At 37.7% G+C, this 16731-nt stretch overlaps 1 protein-coding gene across 5 annotated transcripts in view; it reads right to left on the bottom strand.

Annotated features, from left to right (window-relative positions):
* INPP4B (inositol polyphosphate-4-phosphatase type II B) overlaps positions 1-16731 on the bottom strand; it is a 714114-nt gene that overhangs the window by 108152 nt on the left and 589231 nt on the right. For all 5 annotated transcript variants that reach the window (XM_019977498.2, XM_070769067.1, XM_019977497.2 and 2 more), the window contains one exon: positions 14217-14376. In XM_019977498.2, coding sequence (XP_019833057.2) covers positions 14217-14376 — 160 coding nt within the window. The remainder of the gene's footprint in view (positions 1-14216; positions 14377-16731) is intronic.

The raw sequence follows: 16731 nt of genomic DNA, 5'->3' as shown, positions 1-16731 counted from the left end.
ACCACCAGGGTCTGAATCCAGGCCCAGCCACTGGACTTGGCATGAAAGTACATGCAACGCCAACTGTCTGCCTCTTTATCCATTAAATGGGTAGGACTACTCCTATGAGGGTTGCAAGGGTAAAATGATAAAGGCAGCATCTTCAAAATAATTTTGGCACATATGATACAACCCCAAATTGTTGGCTACTATTTTTGTAAAGATGGGAACAAGCATTAAGTCATTTTGACATATGACCTGATGTCTGTCCACTCACCCACATTTCTTATGCTCTTTCTTCTCTCTTTTTTCCTAAATTATTTTTATTGAGGTATAGTTGCTTTACAACATAACATTAATTTCTGCTGAACAGCAAAGTGAAGTGCTGTTTGCATATATCCCTTCTTTTTTGGATTTTCTTCCCATTTATGTCACCACAGAGCATTGAGTAAGAGTTCTCTGAGCTACAGAGTTATCTGCTTTATACACAATATCAGTAATATATATATATAATATAATTCTCCAAGCCAGGCTTCAGCAATATGTGAACCGTGAATTTCCAGATGCTCAAGCTGGTTTTAGAAAAGGCAGAGGAACCGGAGATAAATTGCCAACATCCGCTGGATCATGGAAAAAGCAAGAGAGTTCCAGAAAAACATCTATTTCTGCTTTATTGACTATGCCAAAGCCTTTGACTGTGTGGATCACAATAAACTGTGGAAAATTCTGAAAGAGATGGGAATACCAGACCACCTGACCTGCCTCTTGAGAAACCTATATGCAGGTCAGGAAGCAACAGTTAGAACTGGACATGGAACAACAGACTGGTTCCAAATAGGAAAAGGAGTACGTCGAGGCTGTATATTGTCACCCTGCTTATTTAACTTCTATGCAGAGTACATTATGAGAAACGCTGGGCTGGAAGAAGCACAAGCTGGAATCAAGATTGCCAGGAGAAATATCAATAACCTCAGATATGCAGATAACACCACCCTTATGACAGAAAGTGAAGAACTAAAGAGCCTCTTGATGAAAGTGAAAGAGAGTGAAAAAGCTGGCCTAAAGCTCAACATTCAGAAAACTAAGATCATGGCATCCGGTCCCTTTACTTCATGGGAAATAGTTGGGGAAACAGTGGAAATGGTGGCTGACTTTATTTTTCTGGGCTCCAAAATCACTGCAGATGGTGATTGCAGCCATGAAATTAAAAGAAGCTTACTTCTTGGAAGGAAAGTTATGACCAATCTAGGCAGCATATTGAAAAGCAGAGACATTACTTTGCCAACAAAGGTCCGTCTAGTCAAGGCTATAGTTTTTCCGGGGTCATGTATGGATGTGAGAGTTGGACTGTGAAGAAAGCTGAGCGCCGAAGAATTGATGCTTTTGAACTGTGGTGTTGGAGAAGACTCTTGAGAGTCCCTTGGACTTCAAGGAGATCCAACCAGTCCATACTAAAGGAGATCAGTCCTGGGTGTTCACTGGAAGGACTGATGTTGAAGCTGAAACTCCAATACTTTGGCCACCTGATGCAAAGAGTTGACTCATTTGAAAAGACCCCGATGCTGGGAAAGATTGAGGGCAGGAGGAGAAGGGGACGACAGAGGATGAGATGGCTGGATGGTATCACAGACTCGATGGACATGGGTTTGGGTGGACTCTGAGAGTTGGTGATGGACAGGGAGGCCTGGTGTGCTGTGGTTCATGGGGTCACAAAGAGTCGATCAGACACGACTGAATGACTGAACTGAACTGAATATATAATATATATATATGTGTGTGTGTTAATCCCAATTCATCCCACCCCTGCCTTTCCTCCTTGGTTTTCATGTTTGTTCTCTATGCCTGTCTTCTCTCCCATTTCTGAGGATGAACTATTTGTTCTCTAGCTAAGACCAGCTCCTCTACCTGTATACACCAGATCATCCCTACTCTCACTACTGAGGGTATCACTCAAGCAGTTCCCTCTCCTGCCTCCAACATCATCAGTATTTCTTTGTTACTGGATTGTTCCCATTAGTACACATGGCTATCATCCCATCTTTAAAAAATAATCATCTCTTGACCCTACTTCCTCTATAGATTCCACCCTATTTCTCTGCTTCCTTTCATGCTGAAAGTCCTCAGAGGGTTGTTCATAAATGCTGTCTCCAGTTCCTTTTCTTCTTTTCCTCTTAACCTTCTCTACTGAGGCTTTAATCCCTTTGTATTCTAGTACAGCTACTCTAATCAGCATCATCAATGTCTTCCATGCTGCAAAATCCAAAGTTGCTTCTCAGTCATCATTTTCCTTACCTACCAGCAGCACTGGGTAGATGGATCCCTCCTTTGTTGAATACCGTCTAACCCTAGATTTCAGGATGTTATACTTGTTAACCTCCTAAGTCACTCGTCACTCCTTATCCAACTTTGAGGTCGGCTCCTCTGCTTGTTAACATCAGGTTGTCCCCATTTGTGATCTGTAGGTCATTTCTGTTTTCTCTGAAAACTCAATTTTTTTTTGCTGATATTATTCAGTTCCATGGCTTTAAATTACCTGCTACTGTTGCTGCTGCATCACTTTAGTCGTGTCCGACTCTGTGCGACACCATAGACGGCAGCCCACCAGGCTTCCCCGTCCCTGGGATTCTCCAGGCAAGAACACTGGAGTGGGTTGCCATTTCCTTCTCCAGTGCATTAAAGTGAAAAGTGAAAGTGAAGTTGCTTAGTCATGTCCGACTCTAGTGACCCCATGGACTGCAGCCTACCAGGCTCCTCCGTCCACGGGATTTTCTAGGCAAAAGTACTGCAGTGGGGTGCCATTGCCTGCTAGCAATTCCCAATTTTAGATCATTTATCTAACCCTCTCTCCTGAATTTCAGATTTTTATATCTAACTGCATACTTGATATTTCCATGGTAAACTTAAGATATTCGAAGAGAACATGTCCCTATTCCTGACTACAAAACTTGTTCTTTCCAGAGTCCTTGCCAGCTAGTCCACAGCCACCCTATCCTTCAGCTCATTCCTGACTTCTCCCTTCTCTCATTTTCCCATCCAAACCATCAGAAAACTCTGTTGGCACCACTTTCAAAGTACAGAACCCAGCTACTTTTCATCATGTCCAGGCTACTTTTCTTAGTCCAGGCTACTACCATCATGTCTCAATTAGAGAATTATATTAGCTTTCTAACTGGTCTATACCTGGTTCTATCCTAATCTACAGTCTAGTCTGAACATAACAGCCTGGGTGTTAAAATCTGTCAAATCAGGTTAGTCCTCTGCTCAAAACCCTCCAACTGCTTCTGGATTTTCTGAGTAATAGTCAAAGTCAATAGAAAGGCTTTAAATTATTTAAACTCATCTTCTACTCTCTCCCCTTAACTTTTCATATTCAAACCAAATGAGCTTCTTTGCTGTTGTCTGATTGTGGAAAGCACACGTATGCCTCAAGGCTTTAGCATTAGCTGTTTTCAATTATCAATATATCCTTACCCTAGGTATCCATATGGCTCATTCCCTTACCTCCTTGTGTCTTTGTTCAAACATCAACTTTTCAATGAAGCTTGCTCTATTAAACGTCAACAATATTCTGAAACCCTTTTACTTCGCTCTGTATTTTTCCACAGAACGTCACTTTTAACATATTAGGCAATGTCTTTCTTTCTTATGGTATTTTTTATGTCGAGAGACATGAAAAGAATATAAAATTCAGGAGGTCACATGTTTTGTCCATTTTGTCCATTACTATATCCTGGTGTCTAGAATAGTGCCTGACATGGAGTAGATGCTCAACCAAAATATGCTGAATGACTGAAAAGAAAGAAAAAAAATTCACAAATAATGTGACATCTTATTATCATAGAACTTCAGAACTGGGAGAGATCTTTAAAAATTGCAGACGATCTTTATTTTACCAACAAAGAAAGTGAGGCCCAGAGAATTTAAGTGACCTGCCAAAGGTCATGTAGCCAAATAAATAAATTGTGGACTTGGCAAGTACAATATCTTGATTCTGAGTCAAGTGTTATTTCGTTACATCATAAGTCACTGCACAATTTTTAAGGGAAATAAGATTAGTTTTTATGAGAAATTAGTTTTTATTAGTTTTATGAGAACGTACCATTATAATTGGAATTCTAAGTTTATAATATGTTATCTTTTTTATTTTTACCAAATATTTTTAAAATTTCTAAGTGTATTTTACAAGTTGTTTTGCTTGCTGTCCTGAGTTTTAAAGCCCCTCATTCACTGATTTTTGTCTTCCCAATGAAATTCTAAATATTCATGTGCAGAAATCATTGAATCCAGGAGTATTAATATATAAACCTGTTGATGAAAATGATGCTTTGCACTTATATATTTATACTTTACAAAGTAAAATAGACTTGTTACACATTATAAAACCACTTAAATAATTCTCATGTTAAGTGCAAGTTCTGAGGATATGATGATTTTTAGGTATGTATGCATAAATACTATAGTAGGAAACGGCAACCCACTGCAGTATTCTTGCCTGGGAAATCGCATGGACAGAGGGGCCTGGCAGGCTACAATCCATGGGGTTGCAGAGTCAGACACGACTGAGCACAGCCCAGCAGCAGCTTGCATAGATATGCACGTACATTGAAGATAGTCACTTGGAAATATTGAGAAAACTAAGCATTTCTTGTCTAGTAGCAGTGCAGATCAGGGTGATTCAGCCTTTACTCCACAGTGTTAGCCTCTGAATTATGTTAGGCTCTGGAGATTCAGAGAAAAAAAAAATACTTGGCATATTCTCTCATAGAGCCAAGTCTAGTAGGGGAGATAACATTTAAAATAGTGTTTTCAATAAATCAGAAATACAGAGGCTGCAAACCAGTGGCCCAGGAACAGCTTCATTTGACCTTCAAATGTATTTTATTTGGCCTTCCTCCCATTATAATTATTTAAAAAAAACTATTATCAACTTTTAAAAATTGGGATATTTTATACAAAAATTCAGATTCACTTGAAAAATCAGAAGATATGGTAACTTTAGATCCACATTCCCATATGGGAATGATTGGCTGGAGCTGGAGTGGTGGCCCTCTTTTGAAGGGATATATTCTTCCTAGTTTGTTCCAGTGTCCATCAGTTTCAGCTGGCTCATTCAGGTGAACTTGATCATTATCATGCATGATGTCTGTGGGACTCTGTACTTGCAATCCTTGTAGAAAGCATGATTCTATAATTTGCAGAATTCAATGAAAAAATAAAATTATGAGACTTCTGCTTAAAAAGCAGTAAGCAAGGTTTTGCTTTCTTTCTTCCTCAGTAGTATCTCTCTGGCCTGTCATGGTGATTTCCATTTACTCTTCTGTGTCATATTCCTTTAGGCATGGTGAAGCCTGTGCGCAGATCTTCAAGGGCACCTAGTCTGCCTCTCCAGCACTTGCACCCTGGCCCCTTGGTAGGTATGGGTGGGAATGGGAGATGGTCATTGGGCTAGGATAAGAATGGGGAAGCTGGGCAGGCACTGGAGAACCAGGGGGGCAGAACTGGAGATGAAGTAAGTCTCCATGTCCCAGACACAGCCTTCTCCACACTACTGGACTTTATTCACAACAACACAGCTAACATTATTATAAAGGCGTGATGACCACAGAGCTTAAACCCATGGCACAGGGCCCTGCTGAGAGGAATCTGTGCACTTGCCCTGCTCCCATGCTTGTAATGCCAGCTGTGGCCTGAAAGATCAGAAAAGATGCCTCAGAGGATAAAAAGTTGGATGGTAGAGATGGGCAATCCTTTGAAAGCCCAGCACTGAAAAGCATTAGATGAGATCTCAAAAGAGTCCAGTGTGACTGGATAAGAAAGGATGAAGCAGGATGAGACGAAGATGGCCGAGCACCATGAAGAGACACGTGGGAGTCTGGGAGTTTAGGGCCTTGTAAGATAGCGAGAAACATAAGCAACAAGTGAAGCATTAGCTATGACCACCTGGAAAACCATTAATCAAATATTAATGGCAAACATAAAGGAAAGTAAACTTACATGCAAAACTGCTCTTAAAATTTTATACTTATGGCTGATTCATATTGTACGTCAGAAACCAATACAACATTGTAATCATCCTCCAATTAAAGAAAATATTAAAGGTAAAAAAGTAAGCATTCCTTTTCACCAGTTATTCTGCACACCCAATTCTTTTCAACAAATTCAATCAGGAATCACTCGCCTGGATGTGAGTCCTTGCTCAGTTATCTACCAGCTCTGTGATCTTAGAAGCAGTGCTCAACTTTCTCATCTATAAAATGGGAATAAAAACAATATCCCCTGTAAGTTTGTTGCGAGATTGAAGGGAGGGATGGATGGAAAGTTTAGCAAAGTATATGTCATATAAATGTGAGTGCAGTTAGTTTTAACTACTAAAGTGATTATTTCCTCTCTTTGGATACCTTTGTTTAGTATCCAAGTTGCATTTGATCTTCATCCCTTGGTGCTTCCAACTCCTCAGGTGAAGGCAGTTTCCATGCCCCAAGGCTCAGCAAGATAGATTTTGCTCATCTTTTCTTATTCTTTCTCTTTTCATTTTCTCCAGTTTCATCTATCTATCTGCTGAGGACTCCCAAATGTATACTTCCTCTTCTATGTTCTTTATCTTGCAGAAGCTGTCTGTGGAAAATCTCTGTGTGTCTTCTTTCAAATACAACTGTTTATCCACCAGATGTCAAGAACAGGGCAGTGACTAAATGTGTTTCTAGATACAGTGCCTGGTATAGGATAGATGTTCAAATAGTATCTATTGAATGAATGAAGGGATCTTCCTCTTTGTTTTTCAACTAACATATATTTGGTGTGTCTCTTCCATAAGGCTTAATGCCATGAACTATTTTAGATATAGCAGTGTCAACTGATTAATTGTTCTAGTCATTAATTATTTCCAGTGTATTAGGAAGATAGTTACTGTGGCCGACCAAAGATATAAGATACAACATGGGAGATTTGCTTAAAATAAACAAACAAAAAGCCTTGGATTTGTCCCTATTTGGAGGATGGAGTGCCTTTTTCAGATGACTTATCTTTGGCATTAGCAAGCTATGGATTATAAGTTTAATAAATTATTGGAATAAAATAAGTTCTTGGTAGTTATCAGACAATTTTGTTAACTGGAGGCAGCCGGAAATATAGTAGAAGATGTGGGAGGAAAAGTGAATTCTCAGGTCCCACAAGGAGTGTGTCTGAAAGTTAAAGGAAAACTATGACTTGGGAAAGGACATGAATCTAACCACTAGTAAGTGAACTAAGTCTGTGATGTGCCTGATATTTACCACCTTTGTATGAAGAAAAAGTGATGACTTGAAGGCAAACTGGGATCATTAGGAAAAACTACGTCAGGGGAACTTCATATTCTTTTTGGCAGAACTTATAGCTGGGTAGATGAGGGGAAAAAAGTATTCAATGACATAGGGTATTTGGCCGTTCACAGGGCACGTAATGATACCCTTGTGAAAGACAGAGAAATACAGGCCATCCAATAACATGAATGGATCAACGTATAGCTGGATGAACACATGTTCCCAGAGTAGTGATTAACTAGTGTATTGCAATGCATGCAATTCTTTTTTGTAACGTGCCTCAAGGATCTATATTTATCTCCGCTTTCTCATCATTTTAATCTGTTGCTTCTGTGAGTAGATAGGAAACGTTTATAGCATGTGAATAAAATAAACCTTAGTAGGGCAGGAGGCATGATGGATGAAAGAAACAGGTATTTTTCAGCATGTACTCAAAAGTGTATTATATTACAGTCATGGGTTTAGATATCAATCTCTTCGGTAGAATTGAGACAGACTGGGTCTTAATCTTCTTGTGCCCCTAATATTTCAAAATGTCCAGTGCATAGTGATGCTTAAATATTACTTGAATTTTGAGAAGCCTGAGGGATAGGTCCAATTTAGCAAGGTTTATGGATCTCAATGGAGTTATTAGTGAAAGTTGCTCAATCATGTTCAACTCTTTGCAACTCCATGGACTGTACAGTCCAGAGAATTCTCTAGGCCAGAATACTGGAGTGGTTAGCCTTTCCCTTCTCCAGGGGACTTTCCCAACACAGGGATCGAACCTAGGTCTCCCGCATTGCAGGTGGATTCTTTACCAGCTAAGCTACAAGGGAATAGTTAATAAAACTTAAATATCATTAATAGAATAGTATGTAAAAGTAGGGAGGCAGTCCTGTGATACACTGTGAAAGTGAAGTCACTCAGTCGTGTCCAACTCTTTGTGACCCCGTGGACTGTAGCCTACCAGGCTCCTCTGTCCATGGGATTTTCTAGGCAAGAGTACTGGAGTGGGTTGCCATTTCCTTCTCCAGGAGATCTTCCCAACCCAGGGATCAAACCCGGGTCTCCTGCATTGCAGACAGATGCTTTACCCTCTGAGCCAACAGGGAAGTCTCATATTACACTGTACTTGATGCTATACCTTTGAAAAGTGAAAAGTGAAAGTGTTAGTTACTCAATCATGTCTCTTTGCGACCCCATGGACTGTAACCCACCAGGCTCCTCTGTCTATGGAATTCTCCAGGCAAGAATACTGGAGAGTGTTGCCATTTCTTTCTCCAAGGGATCTTCCAAACCCAGGGATCAAACCCAGGTCTCCTGCATTGCAGGTTCGTTACCAACTGAGCCACCTGCTTATAAGTATGTTTAAATGTACAAAAATAAGAGGACAATCTTATTTGTTAAGAAAAAATACGAATATACATCAGCATGAGAGTTTGGAACGGTTATTCTATTACTCGTTCTCAGAATGTACAGAAAGATTTTCTTCTCTCACCTCTATCTGCAGTAATCCTGAAAAGAAATTTATGAAGTAAGATATAGTGCAAAATTCTAGATCTAAAATAAAAAACCTCCAAAACTACAGGTTTAAAACATTATTAAACTGATACACTGTATAGAGAAAAATCTACAAGTTGAAAAGAGAAATATCTGCAGTTATAGAGGAACATTAAAAAATGGATAAAGGTATCAAAAATTCAGAAGACCATCTGTTTAACCAACAAAGAAACACGAATTATGATTATAATGTAAAAATACAAGATGATGGTAAAGAAAGAAAAACTGACTATCATAAGGTTAATTATGAGATTTCAAAACATATCCCAATATAAAACACAACAGTCAAAAGCACATGAACAAAATTTGATTAAATTGATTGATTAATTGATCAGAAATTGACAATTATTTTGTTGATTAAAATATTTGCAGAACTGAACTATAAGGAAAAAACTAATGTGAGGAAAACAATCACTCATAGATGACGTGGCAAGAAATGCCTATCAGTATTTAGCACATCACACATAACAGTAAACTCTAGATGACTCAAATCACTCACTAAATCAATTTATTAATTAACTGTAAAATGAAAATAATGTAATGACTTTTCCACCACAGCTATGGACTGAGGATAAATGTGGTGTTATTGAGGAAATGGATTTTATTATCAAAAATATTATTTTGAAATCCAGTATTAAGTTACATAATGTGCATATGCATGTATATTCAGTCATGTCTGACTCTTTTCAACCCCGTGGACTGTAGCCCACCAGGCTCCTCTGTCAGTGAAATTTTCCAGACAAGAACACTGGAGTGGGCTGCCATTTCCTACTCCAGGGGAATCTTCCTGACTCAGAGATCAAACTCGCATCTCTTGAGTCTCCTGCACTAGCAGGCGGATTCTTTACTGCTGCACCACAATATCAAGACACAAATAATTAGAAACTACAATATGACAATTTTCGTCCAAAATGGCATGAAATCACTGAAAATATCTAAGGCTGGTAAGATAAGAGTGCTTGTAGGTACTGCTGTTCAGAGTACCTATTGTTACAAAGAATCATTAAAACATCCCCACCCAACTAAACGTTGGTTTCTAAATGCTATTCTCCAAAAAAGAAACCAGGGTTCCTTGGAAACTAGCTGAACCACAAGCTGGGGCAGATACAGATGAACCTAGAGCAAGCTTTTTTATGAAGCCGGAGAATAAGAGAGTGAATAAAATGTAAAAGTAAGTGAGAAACGAAACACATAGTCTAATGCAAGAGAAGCTACCAAAAGGCCACCAAGAGCTCCTACTAGCTAGCCCGTGAACAATTTGAACCCCAAATAAATAATAACATAAGAGGCATATAAACCAAAGGATAAAATAAGTATTCATGAGTCCACATTGATATCAACAAGTCATTATATAAATAAATACATGGGAGAGAAGGAATAACTCTTCCTTATAAAATAATTCCACTTGCAGCAATCTGACTTACAGGAAAATTTCTGAGATGTAGTTAAAGATTTTCATGTTCAAAGATGCTTACATGTTAAATGCAGCATTATAATATTAATTAAATACCTAAAAGAGTGGTTTCTCTTTTGATGAAATAGTTTATCACCATTATCATCTCATTATTTCCAGACAATGTTTGTGAGGAAATACTCATAATGATATGCAGTATATCAAGAAGCTCATCTATATTTATACTGTGTACAGCAGTTTGGTCACAGTGTATGTGTGTGTCTAAACATATATTCAAAATGTGTGTCTAACAGAAATAAAGTGAAAATTGTGCATAATCCTATTTCTTTTTCTTCTCAAATTTTTATAATTATCTTTTTCTAATAAAAGTTTGAAATGCAGTTAAATTGAGAACATATCCTTACTGAATGTATATCTCAAGATGGTTTTAGAAAAGGCAGAGGAACCGGAGATCAAATTGCTAACATCCTCTGGATCATCAAAAAAGCAAGCGAGTTCCAGAAAAACATCTATTTCTGCTTTATTGACTATGCCAAAGCCTTTGACTGTGTGGATCACAATCAACTGTGGAAAATTCTGAAAGAGATGGGAATACCAGACCACCTGACCTGCCTCTTGAGAAACCTATATGCAGGTCAGGAGGCAACAGTTATAACTGGACATGGACCAACAGACTGGTTCCAAATAGGAAAAGGAGTACGTCAAGGCTGTATATTGTCACCCTGCTTATTTATCTTATATGCAGAGTACGTCATGAGAAACGCTGGGCTGGAAGAAGCACAAGCTGGAATCAAGATTTCCGGGAGAAATATCAATAACCTCAGATATGCAGATAACACCACCCTTACGGCAGAAAGTGAAGAGGAACTAAAAAGCCTCTTGATGCAAATGAAAGAGGAGAGTGAAAAGGTTGGCTTAAAGCTCAACATTCAGAAAACTAAGATCATGGCATCCGGTCCCTTTACTTCATGGGAAATAGTTGGGGAAACAGTGGAAACAGTGTCAGACTTTATTTTTGGGGGCTCCAAAATCACTGCAGACATAATTGCTTACTCCTTGGAAGGAAAGTTATGACCAATCTAGACAGCATATTCAAAAACAGAGACATTACTTTGCCAACAAAGGTCTATCTAGTCAAGGCTATGGTTTTTCCAGTGGTCGTGTATGGATGTGAGAGTTGGACTGTGAAGAAAGCTGAGTGCCGAAGAATTGATGCTTTTGAACTGTGGTGTTGGAGAAGACTCTTGAGAGTCCCCTGGACTGCAGGGAGATCCATCCAGTCCATCCTAAAGGAGATCAGTCCTGGGTGTTCATTGGAAGGACTGATGTTGAAGCTTAAACTCCAACACTTTGGCCATCTGATGCGAAGAGCTGACTCATTTGAAAGAACCCTGATGCTGGGAGGGATTGAGGGCAGGAGGAGAAGGGGACGACAGAGGATGAGACGGTTAGATGGCATCACGGACTCAATAGACATGAGTTTGGTGGACTCTGGGAGTTGGTGATGGACAGGGAAGCCTGGCATGCTGCAGTTCATGGGGTGGCAAAGAGCCAGACACAACTGAGTGACTGAACTGAACTGATCTCAAATATTTTTTTCTGAAATAGTTAAGGGGGTAGTATATGCAAACTGCAACTTTAGCTTGTTTGCTTCATAGTTCAGAAAGCCATTATTAATTTCTCTGCTGCATTGTTTAATGTGACAAAGTTAGGGTAGAAACTAAAAGTGTATTTTTCCTAAATTAAGAGGAAGATTAAAATAAATTAATAATAAATATTATTTTTATTATTTAATAAGAATACACTTTACTTAAACAACTGATAATAATCCCACTTAAATATGCAATAACATCCATCACATATTTAATATATTTTAAGTATACTTGAGCACACATTCATTTGCAATACATCACATTTATATTTGTTAATCATCCCTTTTATGAACCAATATCTTTACCAAAACATTCTGTTGTGCATTCTATACACAATCATCCAGCACATAAAATGTTAACAGCTTTCACTTTAGAATTATTTGATAATACTACATTATCTAATACTATATAATAAATTATCCAATACTAAATAATTTTCAGACCAAAGTATGTATTTAATTTTATAAATTTAAACAGTGTCTTATCTCCTAAAAAACATTTATAACTCAAAAAAGAATGAATGAAATCAACATGGAAAATAAGATATTAATAAAAAGTAATAAAAATAATGAAATAAATTATAGGACACTGTGTTATAATTTGACTCCAGCCATCCATAAAACTGATCTAGTAATGAATTCACTTTAGGAGCAAATTCTACATGGTTTTTAGGCTATATCCAAAGAATATCTTACATTCAAATAAAAGTGATTCATCTAATTTTACAGATGACTTACCTACCAAATATTTTTACTTTTTAAATGGAAACTGATTGCACAGATACGATCTTCTGATAAAATACAAGATACAAATAAATGCATAATTTCCAATACTTTGGAACTCTGTTCTCGTCAATAAGCAGTTTTCTGCAACATCAAAAAATGTGGCTAAATTCAGTATCCCTTAACCTCTTAATCTTACTCTGTTCCAAGTGCCTTGAACACTTAATGGACAGAACAAATCACTAATATGGATTCTGCTTCTTTACCTCATTTTCCAGAGCACAGCACAGTGCCTGGCTCATTGCTGATGGTCAATAAATATTCAGTTAAAGAAAACTGAAGTATACTATTTCTTTTTGACATAAATTATGACAGGCTTTCATTTTGATTCATGTGAAGTTATGAATCTGGACCAGCTTCATTAATAAAATTGATATTATTAAAAAAGAAAATCCCCATATACAGTTAAATCAAGTAGAACATAAAAAAAAAATCAGCGTAAACTTTCCACCTAAGTGAATGCAATATGGAGGATGAGAACCATCTACAGTAAGAAAACTTTAGAAAGTCACTGTTGATGAATGTGATTTAGAAATGGTTCTACTGTTAATCAGGTGATGAAAGATTGATGTTTCCTGTAATTAAACTCCTGATGAAAATGTGAGTAATAAAAAAATCAGCAAAACAAATTGAGAAAACAATTTAATTTGATAAGCAGCCATATTTTCTTATACTCATTTTCCTTAAGGAAAAGGGAAAGCAGATTTTAGAAGAGGGTAGGGCAATGCTTTTTATCTCCAAACACTCAAGAATCTGGCTGGAATGACTCTAGGAGCAAGTCTTTCTATAATAGAGAAGTGCAGATATCTGTCTTAGTTTTTGTTGGCAAAATTAATCAAATTAACAAAAAAATTTTAACAAAAGAAGCCATATTTGCTAGTCAACCTTGTAATAAGACACCTTTGAAAGTATCTGTCTCTGTCTCTATACATAGATCTATGTGTGTGTGTGTCTACTGTGACATATGTATGCATCACTGCATGTGCCTATACATGTATCTATGAAAACTTAAGCTTCATGAAAATGTCTTTGGAATAACACACAAACACATTCTTCTTACATGGAATTAAGACTTCTTCATGTTTTTGAAATAATTCACACATTCACTCCCTCAGAATAAGGTGAACAGCATTTTACCATATCACCTTCTTTGCAGAAGCCTTTTTAAGATGCTGCATACTGATAGTCCTCAAAGTTTCTAAGCGTTTTCAGATGCTTGTTTTTCTTCCTAATAAAATTTTGGAGGAATGTGTATAAAAGTAGATTAAACTATATCAGACTCTTTAAAAGAAAACAGTGCTCTCCTTTCAAGAGGGTTTTTATGTAGTTAAAAAAAAAAAAAATGAGCATTGCAAGCAGTTCTGAAAACACAACCGAGATGCAATTTGATAAATAGCCTTCCATCACCCCAGCCAGAGCAGTGGAAAAGCACACTATCAGCACTTTCATCAAAAGCACTATTGACTCCTCTTTTTTCTATCTCATTTTATCTTGGCTTTCTCACTTTGTTTACTCAGTCAATGATTGGAAAAAAAAAATGATTCCTTACCCTTTGGATGAGTTATGATGGAGTCCACTGGAGAAGAGTCCTTTTCTACATCTTTGCTGCTGGTGCTGCTTCCCTCGCCACCACTCTCTCTTTCGATCAGTTTATCCACCATTGCAATAATGCAGTTCAGGCTCTTCCCCACACTGGCCCACACCCTGTCCTGAAAAGAGCATGAGTATCACTATGGATCTGTATTGCAAAACCAAGACGAGGCAAAATCAGATGAATCCACTTGAGAACAGCAGGAAGAGGAACAATCATGCAGACTGAGTGACTCTAATCCCCCCATTCATTTGGCCAAATTATGCATAGACAAGAAATCTATTTTCTCTTAATAAAGCATAAATCAAGTGCTATGATCTTTCTATTTAGGTCATTGTTTTCGCCCTGTCATAAAGCAATGAGGAACTATCGTACAACGTGGATCCCTAATTGAGCACAAATTACCTTTTACACTGGAGATATCTATTTTATTTATCAATAATTAGTATGAAAGCAAAGACTCACCAATATTTTAAAATAATGACTGCCGCTTGCATTCAAATTTCTTATTTTTCTTTTTATTGTGATAATATAGACATAATGCAAAGCTGACCATTTTTTTAGCTATAAAATAGTCAAATATATTTTATTTATTTATTCATTTACTTTACAATATTGTATTGGTTTTGCCATACATCAACATGAATTTGGGAGAATGGCATTGAAACATGTATAATATCATATATGAAACAAATCGCCGGTCCAAGTTCAATTCATGATACTGGATGATTGGGGCTGGTGCATTTTAACCATTTTTAAGCATATCATTCAGTGGCATTCAGTATTGATACATTCACACTGGTGTGCAGCTATCATCACCATCTGGCTCCAGCAATTTTTCATCTTCCTAAGCTGAAAATTTGTACCCTGTAACATGAATTGTCCATTCATCCATTCACCCAACCCTGGCAACCACCACTGTAATTTTTGTTGCTATGAATATGACGACTCTAAGAATTAGAAGTTCTTAAAGTGTGGTCTTCAGATCATCCTCACAGAATGACCTAGAGAATTAAAATGCATATCCGTGGGAGTCACCAAGCCAACCAGAACAGTTTCAGATGAACAGATACACACTGCGTATATAACACAAATTATCAACAAGGACCAACTGTATAGCACGGGGAACTCTACTCAGTATTCTGTAATGGCCTACGTGGGGAAAAACCTGAAAAGAATGGATATATGTATAACTGAATCACTCCGCTATATAACTGGAACTAACACAACACTGTAAGTCAACTCTATCCCAATATAAAATAAAAATTAAATTAAAAAAAAAGAACCATTGGGAACACTAAGTTGAAATTTCAATAAGCTCTTTAGGTGCTCAGAAATGAGATGATTTTCCAGTAGGAGTCCAATGACCCAATGACATGGTTTCTACAAAAGTTCTTGGTAAGTTTATTGCAATTTGGCAAAATCACATCCTACCCTTGCTGGCTTTTCTAAATAAATCATACTTGCTTTTCATAATCCTCTATCGTGAGTACCAAATATGCTGTTAATCACAAGTAATCATAGCAATTTTTTCTCTAAATACAGATCATTCCTCCCAAGAATTAAAAGCACATTTATTTTGCTTTTAATGGAAGCTGATAAATCCATAAATTGTATCATCTTCTGCCTAGTACCTGAAAAAATGAAATTTTGAGAGCTAAAAAGCTCATCACTTCCAGGAGGCACTGCTGGAGAAATGTAAGCAAGCTGAGTTTGTGACATCACTCACTGAGATTTGGTGAGGAGTTTATATTCCAGATCATATAACCAAACTGTGCTCTGCTGTGCTATGCTTAGTCACTCAGTTGTATTTGATTCTTTGTAACCTCATGGACTGTAGCTCGCCAGGCTCCTTTGTCCATGGGATTCTCCAGGTAAGAATATTGGAGTGGGAAGCCATGCCCTCCTCCAGGGGATCCTCCCAACCCAGGGATAGAACCCAGGTCACCCACATTGCAGGCAGATTCTTTATCATCTGAGCCACCAGGGAAGAGCAAAAATACTGGAGTGGGTAGCCTATCCCTTCTCCAGATGATCTTCCTGACCCAGGAATTGAACCGGGTCTCCTGCATTACAGGTGGATTCTTTACCAGGGAACTTTACCAGGTAGCTTTATTAGCTATCAGGGAAGCCCATAACCAGACAAAATGGTCCCTGTTCTGAATATGCCTTAATCACCACCATCAACCTTATTTTTCAGACTATAATTTGAAAAATGAAGCAATTCTCCAGCTAATACTGTGGACAAACTGTTACTGAGGAAAAAAGGAGGAAAGAATTTCTCTTAATTTTTAGATTAGCTCTGTAGAGGAGATAGGCTTTCAACTCTCTTCCTGTTACTCATGATGAGAGAAATTTTATGTTTTGATCAAAGATGAGTAGTAGTGCACGCTGACTTTCTTATGTAAAGGCATATAAAGGACGGATCAACTGCTCTTAATCACATCTTTGAGGAGCACGAACAGAAGAGTAT

Source organism: Bos indicus, chromosome 17 (assembly GCF_029378745.1).
Source record: "Bos indicus isolate NIAB-ARS_2022 breed Sahiwal x Tharparkar chromosome 17, NIAB-ARS_B.indTharparkar_mat_pri_1.0, whole genome shotgun sequence".
In the NCBI taxonomy this organism is placed as follows: domain Eukaryota; kingdom Metazoa; phylum Chordata; class Mammalia; order Artiodactyla; family Bovidae; genus Bos; species Bos indicus.
This window is presented reverse-complemented; position numbering and strand designations above follow the sequence as displayed.